This window comes from Scleropages formosus, chromosome 2 (genome assembly GCF_900964775.1).
Source record: "Scleropages formosus chromosome 2, fSclFor1.1, whole genome shotgun sequence".
In the NCBI taxonomy this organism is placed as follows: Eukaryota; Metazoa; Chordata; class Actinopteri; order Osteoglossiformes; family Osteoglossidae; genus Scleropages; species Scleropages formosus.
In genome coordinates, this window is record NC_041807.1 from 12385442 (window position 1) to 12401679 (window position 16238).

At 40.4% G+C, this 16238-nt stretch overlaps 1 protein-coding gene across 2 annotated transcripts in view; it reads left to right on the top strand.

The window, feature by feature from the left end:
* Positions 1 to 3471, top strand: part of sfmbt2 (Scm like with four mbt domains 2) — a 47284-nt gene extending 43813 nt beyond the window's left edge. For both annotated transcript variants that reach the window (XM_018747487.2, XM_018747488.2), the window contains one exon: positions 844 to 3471. In XM_018747487.2, the coding sequence (XP_018603003.1) occupies positions 844 to 984 (141 nt within the window). In that variant the 3' untranslated portion in view covers positions 985 to 3471. The remainder of the gene's footprint in view (positions 1 to 843) is intronic.
* Positions 3472 to 16238: the final 12767 nt, after the last annotated feature.

The following is a 16238-nucleotide window of genomic DNA, read 5'->3' on the forward strand; positions in this document are numbered from 1 at the left end:
GGTGGCGGTTCACGGAGGGGATGGAAATAGTTAACGTGCATTAATGCTGCGTTCCGTACTAGGGCTTTCCTACATTTTTTTTTTTCCAATTATTTCACAAATTATCCATGTTAAAATAATAATATATAATAATGTAAATACAGTACCATGCTATAATTATTTTTTGCTGCACTATTATTTTCACTTTCAATTCCAAATCTGTTTTTTCACTTTTTATTTTCTGCACCACCAGAAAACTCAACTTTTCACTTGCTAGCCAAAAAGTAACTTTAGTCACAAACAAAATGTTCTGTAAATGAAATGTTTTTGTAAATGACACGCAGTCACTGGTAGACACACTGAGTCATTGCAAAATATGGTGCCTTGCGGCAGTGCATCCAGCTGATATTATTGCATAGCAGATGCAACGGTCATCGTTAGGCATTACAATCAAACACCGTCACTCAAAAATAAGATGAGATCGACAGGACAGCTGTCTTATGTCCCGGTTTGTATAATTCACATATCATAAGTGAAGGACTACCTGCAGAATAAAGGGGTGCTCTGGGTCACTCTTTCTATTTTTTTTTTTTTTAAGAAAAAAATTCTGCTCTGATAAGTGTCACCAATCTTTTGGTAAGATAATTACACTCCAGAGATGTAGAACAAGACATGAAGTGGAGCCTAATGAGATTTTTTTTTTTTTTTTTTTCTTCTTCTCCAAAGGAGGCTATCCTGGACCCTTTGGGCCAGGCCCTGACATTTCCTCTGTGTGTTTTTGTGCATTTGTGTGTGTCCCACTGGTCAGCCATATGTGCTGCAGGGTCCGGCCCATGAGGTCATCCCTCTCTTTTCTTTGTACAGGACATTGATGGCCAAGCACTGCTGCTGCTCACACTGCCCACGGTACAGGAGTGCATGGACCTCAAGCTGGGGCCTGCCATCAAGCTCTGCCATCAGATTGAGAGAGTTAAGGTGGCCTTCTATGCTCAGTACGCCAACTGATTGGCAGTCCCTCGGGCAGCGCTGGCCATTTGACCATCGAGAGCAAAGGATGTTGGAAGTTTTTTTTTTTTTTTTTTTTTGAGTATATCATCTATTTGAACTTGAATGGACTTTGGGATTAACAAGAGGATTCATAACCTGGAGACTGTGGTGGTCAGTCTAGTGGAGCTGTAACTCCCTCTGGATTATTGACGATTATTTTTGATGGATCTGTTGTTGAAGAAATGTTCTGCTGCTTAGTTTTTCTTCTGTATCTCAGCAAACGTGTAACAGATGTCACAGGCACCTGAGGAAGTGGTATCAGACACATCTGCAGAAATTCCTATTTGGAATCAGTGGGAACTTTGTAAAATGATTTACTTTCTTTACATTTCACACAGCTCATAGCTGGAATGCTTGGTTTGTAATGCTCTGAGTATAAGCGAAACACCAACCTGTGCAGTGGGACATTTCTAGAGTTTGGATCCCACTGCTGTTTACCTTTTGGAAGTTTTGCACCAATGAAATCAACACAGACCTGAAAGCTGGATGAACAGTCAAGCTGAAAGGCAAAAACAACAGCACAGGGGTGTGATTCTCCATCCGCAGTCTACTGTATGTCTGTTTTTCTCAAGATGTTTTGTAAATGGAAACCAGCATGGATACAGTCTTGATTTTGTTTTCTACTGTGTCTACAGTGACTTATATTTCCATGTTTTTATTTCCTTTTGCATTTTATTTCCACGAAATGCCATAAATTCTGTTCCCTACCGAACAGGCAAGTTCTTCATCAGCAGGGATTTTAGTAGAGATAGTGCCATACAGTAATACATGTGAAATAATTTGTTCAGCCTTACTTCTCAGATTTTCTCAGTCATCTGTGTAGTTTTTTTTTTTTTTTTTTTTTTTAAACCAGTCTCATTAATCACAGTTCATATCTTGAATCTGAAACATAACCCTGTTTGGGCGTTTACAGTGTAAATGGGAACGGAAATAGAACTCGTAAACAGGGTATGAGACCATTGTTGATTTGCCACTGATGTCTGATTATCAGTGAAAAGGCACTTTAGCGAGACCTGAGCACCACAGAAGGAGAGTCAAGCCTCACAAGTACAGAGCCTCATGTCAAGTGAGAAATAAGATTTCAGCACAATCACCATTTCTTTACCATATATATTTATTTACCTTCTTGTATATGCTGAAGTTCTAAGGATACTATGAGGTCTGAAAAGCCATTGACTTCTACGCTGTATTTATGTTAGCTGTTTAAAAAAGCAACATATTTATGCACACCCTTAAATTATTTTACATTATATTTTAATTTAATATTAGAAATAATTTATTGGTCAATGGCTTTAGTTCAGTGTATGAACATCAGTGTGACAGCAAACATTTGATAACATCAAGATCTGGAGAAAATGTTTCCTTTATGATGGGTACTGTATAGGAGTGCTTCAATGCATACAGTAGTCTTTTTTCCTGTGTTTTGCTCTCACTATTGTTGAATTTGTGCTTTTTTTGTGAAAATTCACCTTTATCCATCTATGCAAAATGCGGTGCAGGAATTTTTCATATGCCATTGACTGAAATAAAGTCCATTTTGTATTGGTTTTTATAAAAAAAAGAAATTAGGGAGACTATGAAGGATTCACCTTCTGTCTTTTAAGAGGGGTTATTAATACTAGTGTGAAAATTTTTTAATCTTCACATTTATGCAATGCAGTTCATATCTGTCGAAGCTTAATTTATTAGTTTCAGCTAGAAAAACTTTGGGACCCTCATGCACCTGGACCACAGAAAGAACCTCTCCCGGATGGGGCGCAAGGAATTTCACTGGCATTTGCCCTGTGCAGGTGACACAAGTGAACGTGGAGAACCAGGAGAACAAGAAGTAATTGTTTAAATGCTTTGTGCATCTTCTTTGTCTTGTCTTGGCTTCACATCTCTACACCACACCCCTGTTTTGAAAGAAACACTGAAGAGGCGGTAGAGGACAGTGCACATCTTGGTGCTGGAAACATAAACACCCATCATACTTAGTCATTTTAAATTTGTATTGACTGAGGAGGAATCAAGCTGTATGAATAACTGCCAGCTTTTCTTCTAAAATTGTTTCTTTTGTCCTGTTCAGTTTTCACCATCCTGTCTGTCTGTTGGTGACTGTGAAATGAAGGGTTGATATGAACCTGCTACGCAGCAGTTTTGGCTGCATTTATTTGGGCAGTGTACATATTCAGGTTTTTATTTCAGATGTTTGCTCAGTGTGAATACATACATTTGTACCTGTTGAATTCAGTGGCACAGAGGAAATAAAACGAAGGCAAACCAAGGTTTGATTGCATCAGTGATGTCAGTGCCTTTTTTGCTTGATGGATAAAGTATTAATTTCTAAATCCTTAAATGAGCAACAGTGCTTTGGAAAAACAAAAATATGAATCAACATAACAGGCTAATCATTGCAGCATTTCCTTGTTTTAGATCACCTTTTTTCAATAAATGCCCAACCCCTACCCCCTCCTGTGACTCTTGTGATTCCAGTGTGCATGCGTGAATTATGGTCTGGCTAATGTTGTCGCTGCTGGTCAGGAATAATTATAGATTGCTGTATTACAGTGACCTTAAAGGACAAACCTAATAACGAGCTGCTTTGTGCAGTTATGTGTTGGGTTATTTTAATACGGAACACTACAACTCCCTGACATTTTCTATTGAGTCATTGTGAAAATACAGTCTGATCAACTGCCACCACTCAAGGTTGCCAGGCAACATAATTTTGAACGTCTGCTGTGTATGTTTCTCCCAGCTGTTTCTCTACATAAACTGGACAAGTTTGAATTGCAGGAGAATTAACAAGTTGGAAATGGTTGCTGTGAAATAAACTATAGATTGAAAAGTGTAAAATTAGAAGGCAGTAAAATTAAATATTACATTGTTTCATCACAGCATAGATCCTTTTGTGGCTGCTATGTGCACTGCAGTGATTCAGTAAAATAAGGTTGCTGATGAGATTTAATAGTTCATACTGCAGTGGTAGAAATAAAAGAGATATTTAGGATATTTTTCTGGAACATAAGACTATAATGATATCATACTGAAAACACTAAATGTGCATGTTAGACATTGTGTGAGCTGCACCCCCTCCTCAGGGACTAGTCCCCAGGAGGTGTGTTGGCGTGTTTGGCAGAGAGACCGTTTGTATTTTCACTTACTGTGAGGAATGTTCCTCAGAACGACAAAGAATTCATTAGCTTTGTAGTAACAATGCAGTTTGCAACCAGTTTCTATTTAACGGGAAATACAATGTCTTGAAAAATGAAACATGTTGAACAAAAGCTGTAATAGAGCAGAAAATGTGTCTCTTGAATTTATACAAATGTTTTTAAAGTTTCCATCAATGTTCTAATGAAAATATAATTGTTTAATATTTTCTATTTCTAACTTTAAATCTCATTTTCAATGAACTGAAGTATGAAAATTGTAGATGAGCTGAAGCATGAACAGAACATCCCATAGTCATATTTTTGGGCAAAGCAAGGCAGTCTCAAATGGGTTTGGACTGCTCTAGATACATAAGAGAAGATAATTCTCCAGAGCTGTGAAGAATAACCACTCCTGACTCGAACATCCTTTTTAAGTGAGTTTGACTCTGTAGAAGCAATGTGTTCCCCTGCAAGAGAGACAAGAGTTTTGCTGTCACAAACACACACGAGCATTCAGAAAACTGGATCTGCTTGTGATGATGCCATCAGTCAAATTGTATACTGTCCCCCGTGTATGTTTGTTTTGTATCCTGTTCTTCAGTCAGTTTGATGTCTCGCACAGAAGCTCTCCTTGATGCCAATGAATCCTGTTAATCCTAGGATTACACCAGTTTCCACTGTTGGTTCTTCGTCTTCTTCTTCCACCCCTCCTGGGGCATAGGCCACCAACAAGGGTTCTTCAGGTGTCCCTAAGAGCTGAGATGTGATGACGTTTCCTTGTTGGTGTTTCTGTAGCTGGCAACGTTTTTACGGCGTGAGGTAGCTATCCCCACGCCCAACCCCCCTCCTTTCTCAGCCGGGCTTGTGATCATCCATGGCGAAGTTTTTGCTGTTGGTTGGCCTTTGCATTTTGTTTTGGGCTTGTCTGGGCTGAGGTTAGAACGCTAGGACCTGAATGAAAGTGCAACAGTGTAGGACTTTGCCATGCTTGTCAGGTGTTTTCCCAACACAAGCACCGTGTCCTTGACTCAGACTCAGATTGTTACCCTTCTGTTTTCAGGAAGCACATGTTTAGGTTTCAGACACATATTGGCGAATGATAGCAGGTTTTACGCTAAAATCCTTCTGGGGTACTGACTTTCATAGTACAGTGGCCCCACAGGAATCTGTAAAAGTCTAACTGCGTAAATGGGAAATGACTCCATCCAAAGTGAGATTAACTCAACAGAACGACTGCAGTAAGAACATCCAGCTGTATCAAGGAGCAATTTGTAAGTAATCTCAGCAGCCTCGTGTGAATGATAAAAGTAGACAGACATCTGCCAAAGGAAATGAGTGATGAAACCATTGACAGAGGTGGTGTCAGTCTATACACTGTTTAATGTGATCCACTATTCATCATGGCTCAGACAAATTTTCCTTCTTGTCTTTGCCTTCGCTGCTGATACAGTCCTTTTCTTTTGTTCATTACTGACTAATCATCTGCAATCCCTCCAGGGCTGTTTCACCATCTGCTAATGTTTTATTTTACTCTTGCTCTACAAATGAAGGAATGTATATAGAGTAGAGAAAATAAAATAAATATACTCAGGAAATGTGTTTTAAATTTCCCCTCAACGCTCAGTGTGGTGTATTAGTGGAGGATTATTAAAGTAATAGTTCTGTGGGCTTAAGAAAAAGTACCTTTCAAGGCCAGTGGGAAACCATATCAGACGGCAAGTCCCTCCAAGGCACGAAAATGAAAAGAACCAGTGTTAGATTAGAGTTAATGAACATAGGACTGTTAACAATGGAACTATTATCACCCTTTATTTTATATATTAGTCTACGTTGCAATCACAAAGTCATCGCGGAAAAATCCATCCATCCATTGTCAACAACCGCTTGTCCTAAGTGGGGTCGCGGCAAGCCGGAGTCTTACCCAGCAACACAGGGTACAAGGCCGAAGGAACACACCCAAGACGGGATGCCAGTCCGCCGCAAGGCACCCCAAGCAGGACTCAAACCCCAGACCCACCACACAGCAGCCACTGGCTGAACTCGTCGCGCCACTGAAAATGGATAAACTTAATAATGATCATAGTTCTGAATATGGAACGCGTGACATAACATCACAGTGCATAATATCACAGTTTAACAAATCCAGCAACGACTGTTATGTTTTATGACTGCTCATTGACAAAAAATGTCTTGACAGAATTGTTGTTTAAGGATATGGACTTCTATGCAGTGAAATGTCAAAGAAAAAACAACAGAAAAGAAAAATGACACGAGACTGTAAGGGGCAGTTGCTTCTGACTGCCTGCATTATGTTGGGAATGATACATCAACAGCGCGTGACAGTATGTGGTGAAATTTCACTCAGTTCCACCAAAGGCCACTAAATGAATTCAGCAGCAAAAAGGACTACGGAACCAGAGAACTGGCATCTCCAGACCCAAGAACAAACATGTGAGCAAAGCCGAGGACAGAAGAGTACAGTCTTTATACATAAGGCAGGCCTGAAGGTAATTCACCCAGATGTTTAAGCAATCATAGCTTCAGTTTACTGCATCTGTGTGTGTGTGTGTGTGTGTGTGTGTGTGTGTGTGTGTGTGCATGCGTTTGCATGTGCACACATTCTGGAACCTTTAAGGACCATGAGACACTACACTTGTTTTATGGGGCTCCATAATGGAGCAGCTGTATCATCAGGGGATTTAGTCTGTCATTAAAGCACTTGTTTCAGACTGTATCTACTGGCAGTGGAACAGAAAAATCCCAGTTAAGGACTGAACAAAGACAGTGACTGTGAATGAGAGAAGAACAAATGTACCTCATCTGATCTGATTGTGTAGAAACAGTAGCAAAGAGAAGAGCATCGGGTCACAGTTGCACAGTGGGTAGCACTGGTGCTTCACAGCCCCTGGGCTTCATTTTTGGGCATGAGTGTCAGTCTGGCTCAGTCTGTGTGGAGTTTGCTTGTTCTCCATGAGTTTCCTAAGGGTAATCTTGTTTTTTCCCACACTCTAAAGACATGTTTCAGGTGAATAGCACACACACACATTGACCAGAGCCTAACCAGGCAACACAGGGCATAAGGCCAGAGGGGGAGGGGACACACCCAGGACAGGACGCCAGTCTGTTACAAGTACCTTAAGCAAGACTTGAACCCCAGATCCACCAGAGAGCAGGACCCAGCCAAACCTGCTGCTCCACCACACCCCCTTCAGGTGAATTGGTGGTTCTAAATGGCTGTGTCTGTGTATGTGAGAAGTACTGTAATTGTCCGGCAATGTAACACCATCCTGTCCAAAGTGTATCCTGTCACATGCCCTATGCACCTGGGATAGACTACAAACCACCATTGTCCTGAACTGAACAAGTTGCTATTATTATAAGGAATGAATTAATTGGCTGCAGCCAGTTAATAGCCCCCCAAATGAATCCTCATCAGGTACAGACAAAGGGTATCTCATTCAAGGATCAATGACTGGTAATTTTTACATTTCAGAAGTAAAACATCATAGAGTAACTGCAATGGGCATTTATCTAACACAAAAAATTTACTTTTTCAGACCAACAGCAGCAATAGATATTGAAATTAGGTATGATATAATGTTCTTCAATCACGTCTGTCTGGTTCCCAGATTAAACATGAACAGATTTAAATATTTTAAATATCTTCTGCTGAGAAACACACATAGTCAGCATAGTAAAATGATTATCAGAGAAAGAATGCTGATGAACAGAAAAGCAGCTGTGATTTAGATGTCTCTCTAACAACTAAATGGAGTCCTTCCAAGAGTGCTGGGGAGACACTGCTCAGCCCCTGGGCCACTGCAGAGAACATCACAGATGCCCGATTCAAGAGTGGCTCGAGTGCTGTTGAATTCGCCTCTCCTTGATTTATTATTCTATAATTAATACAAACAAGCATATAACCATAAATTACGTTTCAGAACCTACTGTAGGTTTACTCCTATGTAGTGTCCAATGTCAGTTAATAAAATGAAAGACGTTTATTTGTACCAGTTTGTCCTTGTCTTACTGTTCTAAAATGAAAGCACGTAAGAAAGAATTGCGCTGCACAGTCTTTATTTATGAAATTGCAATGCAAATGAAATGTTTTTGGGTCATTGCATTCTTTGATTAATTCTAGTTAAGCTTAAAAAAATAACTGTGTGGCCTAGAATTCAGACTGTGCTTCTCAGTTTATTCATTCTGAGACCCTTTAAAAATAGATTTATTGTGGGAACATCTGGAAGAATAGACAGATAATGTGAATCGCTCTCCCAAAACAACAATAATCAATAAGAATTCTCTTATATTACTCACACAATATTTGGATGAACTAAATATGTTTCCTTTGAATGCCAGTGTCTGCGCCTGGAAGTCCCATTATGAACAACTCTTTTCAATCATCTGTAGCTTTGGTAGCTGTACGGACTTACGGAATCAAAGTCCCCCAAAGCTTTTAAATGTATTTGCATGCGTCATGTTTTCACAGACTGACAAGGTGTTATGTGATGCTGGTATTTTGTTTTTGAGTTCTGAAAGTGAATTTTGCTCTGAAGTTGCATAATGAAAAGCAAGTTATTGAGGGCCTGTGTTTTTTTGTGCCATGCGCCTCTTGTGTCATGCAGCAGAAAAGCAGTGAAATTTGCCAGAGAAACAACCCAGTTTCTCTCAAGCAGCCTGCTCTTTTTCATTTCTACCCCAGATCAAAGATTAGGAGATGCCGTAAGTCTCCACCACAGAGTTTAAAATAACTGATGAGTGGAGGAACCGTGCATTGGGCTATTTTGGCTTCCAGTGAATCTTTTGCAAATGGAGAGGGAGATCAATCGGGTAGCTGGGCCGGGATGCTGAGGCTTAGCGTTCATGACACACAGTGACCTGCATTGCTCTGGGGAGATGCTTCAGAGAAGAGCGGACATAATTGATTCTCAGCGAAGAGATGGCAAACCTCTCAGGAAGTTTAAAATAGCCAGGAGTGGGAGAAGTGCTGCACATTATGATGTTTTAACATTAAGTGACTTCTTGCAAAAATGAAGAAAGGGAAAAACATAAACAGACATTGTGGTCAAACACTTTACGTGTGTCAGTGAATGTGGACAAATGGCAAAAAAAAAAAAAAAAACACTGGGTAAAATCCCAAGAGGGAAACCGGTCATGTACTGCCGAGATGTAGTTCATTAAAAATGTACTTTGCAGGCATTTCTTAGGGGATGCTGGACATGGTTCCTTGTTGGTAAACTTCATGTAGACAGTTGAGCTAAACGTAGTCCAGTATCCAGCTGTATTCAAGGCAAGGAGTTACTAGGTTAGTTCTCTTTAATTTTACTCAAAAAAATTTCTTGCTCAGTAGACATATTAGAAAAAGGAACAATGTACAGTACTGTGCAAAAGTCTTAGGCATTTAAATGTTTCACAAAAATATTTGTTTTAGACGGTTATTGAATGTCTTCTGCATTAGTGTGATGGGAAAGAGCATATTTTAGATTTCCAAGCATTCCTTTTGAAAAAAGTTTTACGGTAAGGGTTTTGTATGTCATTAAAGAGAGAAGGTACACACACACACACACAGTCTGAGACTGCATATGGCGAACCGGAGCCTAACCCAGCAACACAGGGTGCAAGGCTGGAGGGGGAGGGGACACACCCAGGACAGGATGCCAGTCCATCGCAAGGCACCCCAAGCAGGACTCAAACCCCAGACCTGCCAGAGAGCAGGGCCCAGCCAAACCCACTGTGACATCTCTCGAAGCAAGTGGTTGTTGACAATGGATGGTTACTAAGCTTTGTAGGAAGCTTATTAATTAAGAGCATTATTTTTGGAAGCATTCTCACTTTACAGCCTTTTTCCCCAATTTCCTAAAACTTTTGCACAGTCCTGTATGTTAACATCTGTTTGGTTTGGATGATGAATTTATCATCATTCTTGCAACGTTATCTGGTGGTAAAGCTGCAGAACTGTGGTTGCAGACATTTTGGGTTGGGCTAGGGTTTCTAGATGAGCTGAAAAAGAACATTGGTCATGGAACGCACCAAGTGCCGATGCTTAGGTTGGGATGACTGGACAGGATCCTGGAAACTAAGCATTTGACACCAAACTGTGAGGATGTGGGACAAGATCACATTCATATTCACATATAGCAGCTTTTTGCCAGACCCCCAGACTGCAGTCAGCGGACAAATGGCTGTGAATCAGATTGTTGTTTCACAGTAGGATCATGCGATCTGCAGACACACTGGTTATCTGAACACACTTGTCTTCCTGCTTTAGTTTCTCAGGAGGTAGATGCTTAATGTTCTCTTCTGAGGTTCAAAAAAATATTGCTCCTGAAATTAATTCATATTAGGCCTGCAGATTTATGTGTCATTTCACAGAGTTTTGTCACTACTGGTTCAAATTGATTGTGAAGTTTAAAGAAACAGCTCAAAATTCATCTCCCTGATAGAGCACAGTTACATTTACATTTATTCCTTTAGCAGATGCTTTTGTCCAAAGCGACATACAACTTAGTAAAAGTACAACTTACAGTGTGCATTACATTAAGAGAAAGAGACAGTTGCAGACATGTGATTCAAGTAAAACTAGTTTGTTACCTACCACTTGCGGCACTGAGGTTCATTGTTCGAGTAGGTGCATAAAAACACAGGATAGACAAATCCTGATACCCTCCTACCAATTTTTTTTTTTAAATATTATAAGATACACAAGCAAGTAAAACACTGCCAGAGTAGTGGCTGAATAAAGGCTTTATCTAGTGATGCTCATGAAGTTACGGTGCATGAACATTTACACCATACATGAGCTGGAGAGATCTTGGGTGAAATGGGTCCAGAAAAGGTGAGTTTTCAGACCCTTCTTGAATGTAAACAGAGTTTCTGCAGTTCTGAGTGAGAGGGGAAGGTCGTTTCACCACAATGGAACAAGAATGAACCTCCGTGCTTTACCTTCCGTGCCTTCCGACCTTCCGACCACCAAGCGAGCAGAAGTAGACGAGTAAAGGGGTTTAGCTGGGGTGTAGTGGTTGATCAAGACCTGTAAATAGCTGGGAGCAGTCCTACTGATGCATTGTGGACAATAACTAGGGTCTTGAATTTGATTCGGGCAGCTATAGGAAGTCAGTGCAGAGAAATGAGAAGAGGAGATACGTGGGAACACTGGCAAATCAAACACAACTCGTGCAACAGCGTTTTGTAGAAGCTGCAGAGGTTTGATGGCAGTAGCAGGAAGTCCACAGAGGAGAGAGTTGCAGTAATCCATACGGGAAGTCACCATGACCTGGACAAGTAGTTTGGCAGAGTCAATTGTGAGGTAGGGACAGATCCTACGAATATTATGCAGGATGTACCTGCAGGACCGGGTTGTGGCTTCAGTGTGCCTAGAGAAAGACAGACTAACGTCAATCATTACTCCCAGACTCTTAGCCGAGGATATAGGCAAGATGAGTGAGTTGTCCAGTTTAATCGATAGATCGTGACACAAGGACGGGACAGCTGGGGGGTATAGAATCTCTGTTCTGGAGAGGCTGAGTTGAAGGTGGTGTCCAGACATCCAGGAAGCGATATCTGACAGGCAGACAGCAATGCTTGCCGAGATGTCTGATGCACCAGGTGGAAAGGAGAGGAAGAGCTGAGTGTCATCAGCATAGAAGTGGTATTTGAATCCATGGGAGGCTATGACCGGACCAAGGGAGGAGGTGTAGATCGAGAAAAGAAGAGGACCCAATACCGAGCCCTGCTGGACACCGGTTAAGAGAGACAGAGGAGAAGAAGGAGATCTCTGCCAGACAACTTGATAGGATCTGTCAGATAGGAAGGACTCAAACCATCTCAGTGCCACACCTTTGATCCCAAGATGGTTAAGAGAGGAAAGTAGAATCCGGTGGTTGACTGTGTCAAATGCCGCAGACAGATCGAGGAGGATGAGGACCGAGGAGAGGGAGGCAGCTCTAGTGGCTTGGAGAGCATCACAGACCGCCAGAAGGGTTCTTTCAGTGGAGTGACCAACCAGAAAGCAGAAACCAGACTGATAACCATTGAGGAGATGGTTCCGGGTAAGGAAATCAGACAGTTGATCATAGGCAGTTGTTTTGCCAAAAGAATCTGATTTCACAAGATAAACTTTTCGCTGTGACCCTCTTAAAGAGAACAGGCTCCCAGCAGCAGATCAGCGAGCAGAAGTCACCCTGTTTTCAGATATCTGAATAATGAATGAGCAGCTACACAGTACTCAACACACTTCTCCTCACCACCTGAGGTTTTTCTTTAAGTTTCAAAAAATCTATACAGATGATGTGCAATCAGGAAAAGTAGTGTGTGAGTGACACCGAAATCAGTCAAGTCCATCTTTTTTAGCCTCATCATCCATTTTTGTCAATCTGAACGGTTTGCCGACCAGTTATTACTAATTAATTATTTTATAACTATCTCCCAGAGGTTCTCAAAAACATCTGTCACATCTGTGCATGTGATGCTGCGCGAAAACAAGCTGCGGAGCGTTGTGGAGTGGCACTGAGGTGGCTCGTCCTGGATCAGCTGAGTGGGGTCCACACGCCACTGTGGTACCTTTAAGTAAAACCACAGTGCTTTGATGTCACACTTGGATGGCTAAGATGTAGCACAGCCATTAATACACACACTCGGAGCATGCTTAAAGCTTGAATAAAACACACACATTGTGTGCAACTGGGTCTCACTTAGGAGGCTCTGACACATCCCTTAAAGAAGTGTAACTTAAAATGTCATTACCCTGTCTTTCTAGAGGACTAATCAAGCACAACAGACCTCCTGGATGCACACATTCTCTCTTGTCCTTTTTTTGCAACTCATTTTTTCTCTCATTCTTAGTCATCTAGCTATTAGTCATTCAGAACTATCGACAACAAATGTCAGCTATTTTAGACCACAAGGATTTCTCTTTTTCACTTCCTGAAAGCATTTTCAAGCCAGCAATAATAAATTTAGACAGACTGACTTGCATATTCCTTTATTTGAGCTCAGGAATATGCTGTTTAGATTGCATTACTCGACTTGATCTGAGGACTGAGGAGTTACTTGACTCCGATTGAGACGTATCCTGACTGAAATATTTTCTGTGTGAGAAAACAAGAGGAATGCGCACCGGGGAGCTGAATCTGCAATCTTTGGGTCACAAGCAGAGTACACTTCTAATCTCATTACATCTTGCAATGCCTGGCTCATTCACAGCATTTAAGTCAACATTACCATGAGCAGGGGTCCCAATGAGAAATACATTTGCTTATAATGTCGTTGTGTGGTTTGCCTGATGTTGGACGCATTGCTGCTTGAGAGTGTCCTATAAGTGTGTTAAAAGTGCAGGCTACTTCATCAGCAACAGCTGACCCCCGGGAGAGCGGTGCTTTGCAGGCTGCGTGTGAAACACAAACTCAATAACTATAAAGAGACATTTTATAACTGCAGTTGGGAAACAGTCATTTTAATTAAAGAAAAGATTCCCCTTGCACTAATTGGAAATGGTGATTCACAAACGTCGCACATCCAGTATTTGCCTGATTTGGAATGTTCTCATAATTACTTGTGCAGGATTTGTTTTCATTTCACATTCTAGAACAATGATTTTATAGAGAGCTCCCCATTGTGAGCACATTATCACTGCAACATTGCTATGCAGCTGTTCTTTAAAGAATTCAGTTTGGCAAGAACTGGCAACTACTTGATGTAATTGCATTTATAGCTTTGAATAGACCAAAAAATATCTCCAATTTTGATATTTCAGAGTATTATTACGATACTGACAGTGGCCATAATTAAAAACAGGAAATATTTTCTTTTACACGCTCAACTCCTTGAGTCTGTTTTCATTCTAAACTGTTTGGGAATATTAACCGTAACCACATATGTGTTGTTCCATAGTTCTATAAACGTGCATATATCTTTGTACTACTTTAAGGAAATGTCAAAATAATCCTCTGACTAGAAACATTAGTTGAAATAAAAAAAACTCAGCTGGTTCTCATGGTGTGGTCATTGAATTTAAAAAAGTTTAGATATTTTCTTCAAAACAGGAGTTTAAAAGGGTGCTGTTATTGGCATTTTCAATCTTTACATTATATTCCGTTGAGATGAGATTGCTTTCACAGCTGTCTTAGACTGACACGAACTTCTAGAAGTCATTATTCTCCTGCCTTTGTGTGTCATCTTACTGTTCACACCATACTCGCACACTTGTGATTCTGTTACTCCACAATATGTTACTAGTTTAACATTTAAGTCCAACTAACCTTCATCATTAACCCACAATTTGCTTGACACCTTGCATAAAGCAACCTCATTACATGAACATCCCTTAGTACATTTGAATTTATTAAAAATTATATACACTAATAACATAATGTAAACAATAGACACACACACACACACACACACACACACTCCGAACCGCTTGTCCCATACGGGGTCGCGGGAAACCGGAGCCTACCTGGCAACACAGGGTGTAGGGCCGAAGGGGGAGGGGACACACCCAGGACAGGACGCCAGTCCATCGCAAGGCACTCCAAGCAGGACTCGAACCCCAGACCCACTGGAGAGCAGGACCCGGTCCAACCCACTGCACCACCGCGCCTCCCCCCCCATGTAAACAATAATTCCTGTAAAACAAATAAGGAGAATAGGAGAATATACATGTGTATGTATATACAGTATGTAGGTATGTATACATATATATATATGTATGTATGTATGTATGTGTGTGTGTGTACATGATGGGTAAATCACCACGTTGACCTTATATTTTTTGTTTCTGTTTCCCAGAGATGTGAAAAAGTTTTTTAAAAAAGCCATACAGCAGAATTGATTTTTACAAAGAGTAATAATAAAAATAAGAACAACAGATCTTTTGGAGACTAAGAAGTGAATCATAGAACCCACACACTGTACACTTCAGGGAGGCACCCAACTTTGAATTTCTCTATCATGTTTTAGCAGAATGTATTACAGAAAACATTATAACTTGTGAGGTCTGTAGGGCTAAAGCTTCACCAGTGGGTTGTGGTATCTGGGGTTGTGGATGGTGTTTCCTATTGCCTTCCTGCTGCACCAAGGGTTTCCATAGCAACAAAAGTGTTGAATGTATGGCACCGTCCAATGGTTTTGCTGTGTAACCTATGTCTATGAAAAACATTCATTATTATTATTATTATTATTATTATTATTATTATTATTATTGTTGTTGTTGTTGTTGTTGTTATAGTATAATAGTAGTAGTATGATTATTGTTATTTTTGCTGTTGTTATGTTGTTATAAATATTTGCAGAAGGCAGAAGCAACAGTAACAATTCAGTTTTTAAAAACTGAGTGTGATTCAACCTATCTGGAATGTGCAAAAATGATAAGGATTTCAGCAAGATAGCTAGTGAACTAATTAGCCTCAAGATTAGCTATATCTCTGTCAAGCAAATAGCAGACTTGTCACCCAGCAACTGACCTGCAGTATCTTTCAAAGGCACACAGCAATCTTGCAATTTTCCTAGCTCATCAGCAAAGCTATATCTTTCTAACTTGTACGCAGGCAATCACATAACTGCACTATGTTATTAACATGCAGAGCATATATCTTACTTACAGTGAACAAACTGGTAATTTACAGCAGCCTCACTTAATATGAAGAAAGCAATGCAAAAATAGTTGTTCGTGAAAGCAATTAATACTGCATTCTATGAATAGCCTCACCACCATAGTCTCACCAAGTATTTCTAAAAATGTACATTTTTTTATGAGTACGTCAATACAGATTAAAAAAAATAATATATAATAAATAGCCTCCTTCAGACTTGGAGACACTGTGAGGCATTTCTGCTGTATACCCACATGAGGTTCCAACTCCTCATTCTCTACGCAAGTAGGAGGCCTTAGGAGAAAAAGCCAATGTTATGTACACAGAAATGTTGTTTTTATATTCATCTCAGCACCAAGCTCAGCATTATAACTCAGGCATTACCAAGAATTGCTGAAACATTTTCAACTCAAAGGCCTACAGGCTCATTAAGATCAAGAAGCAGGCTCTTACAGGATTCGCCATCATTTATTAAGTGATCATAGCG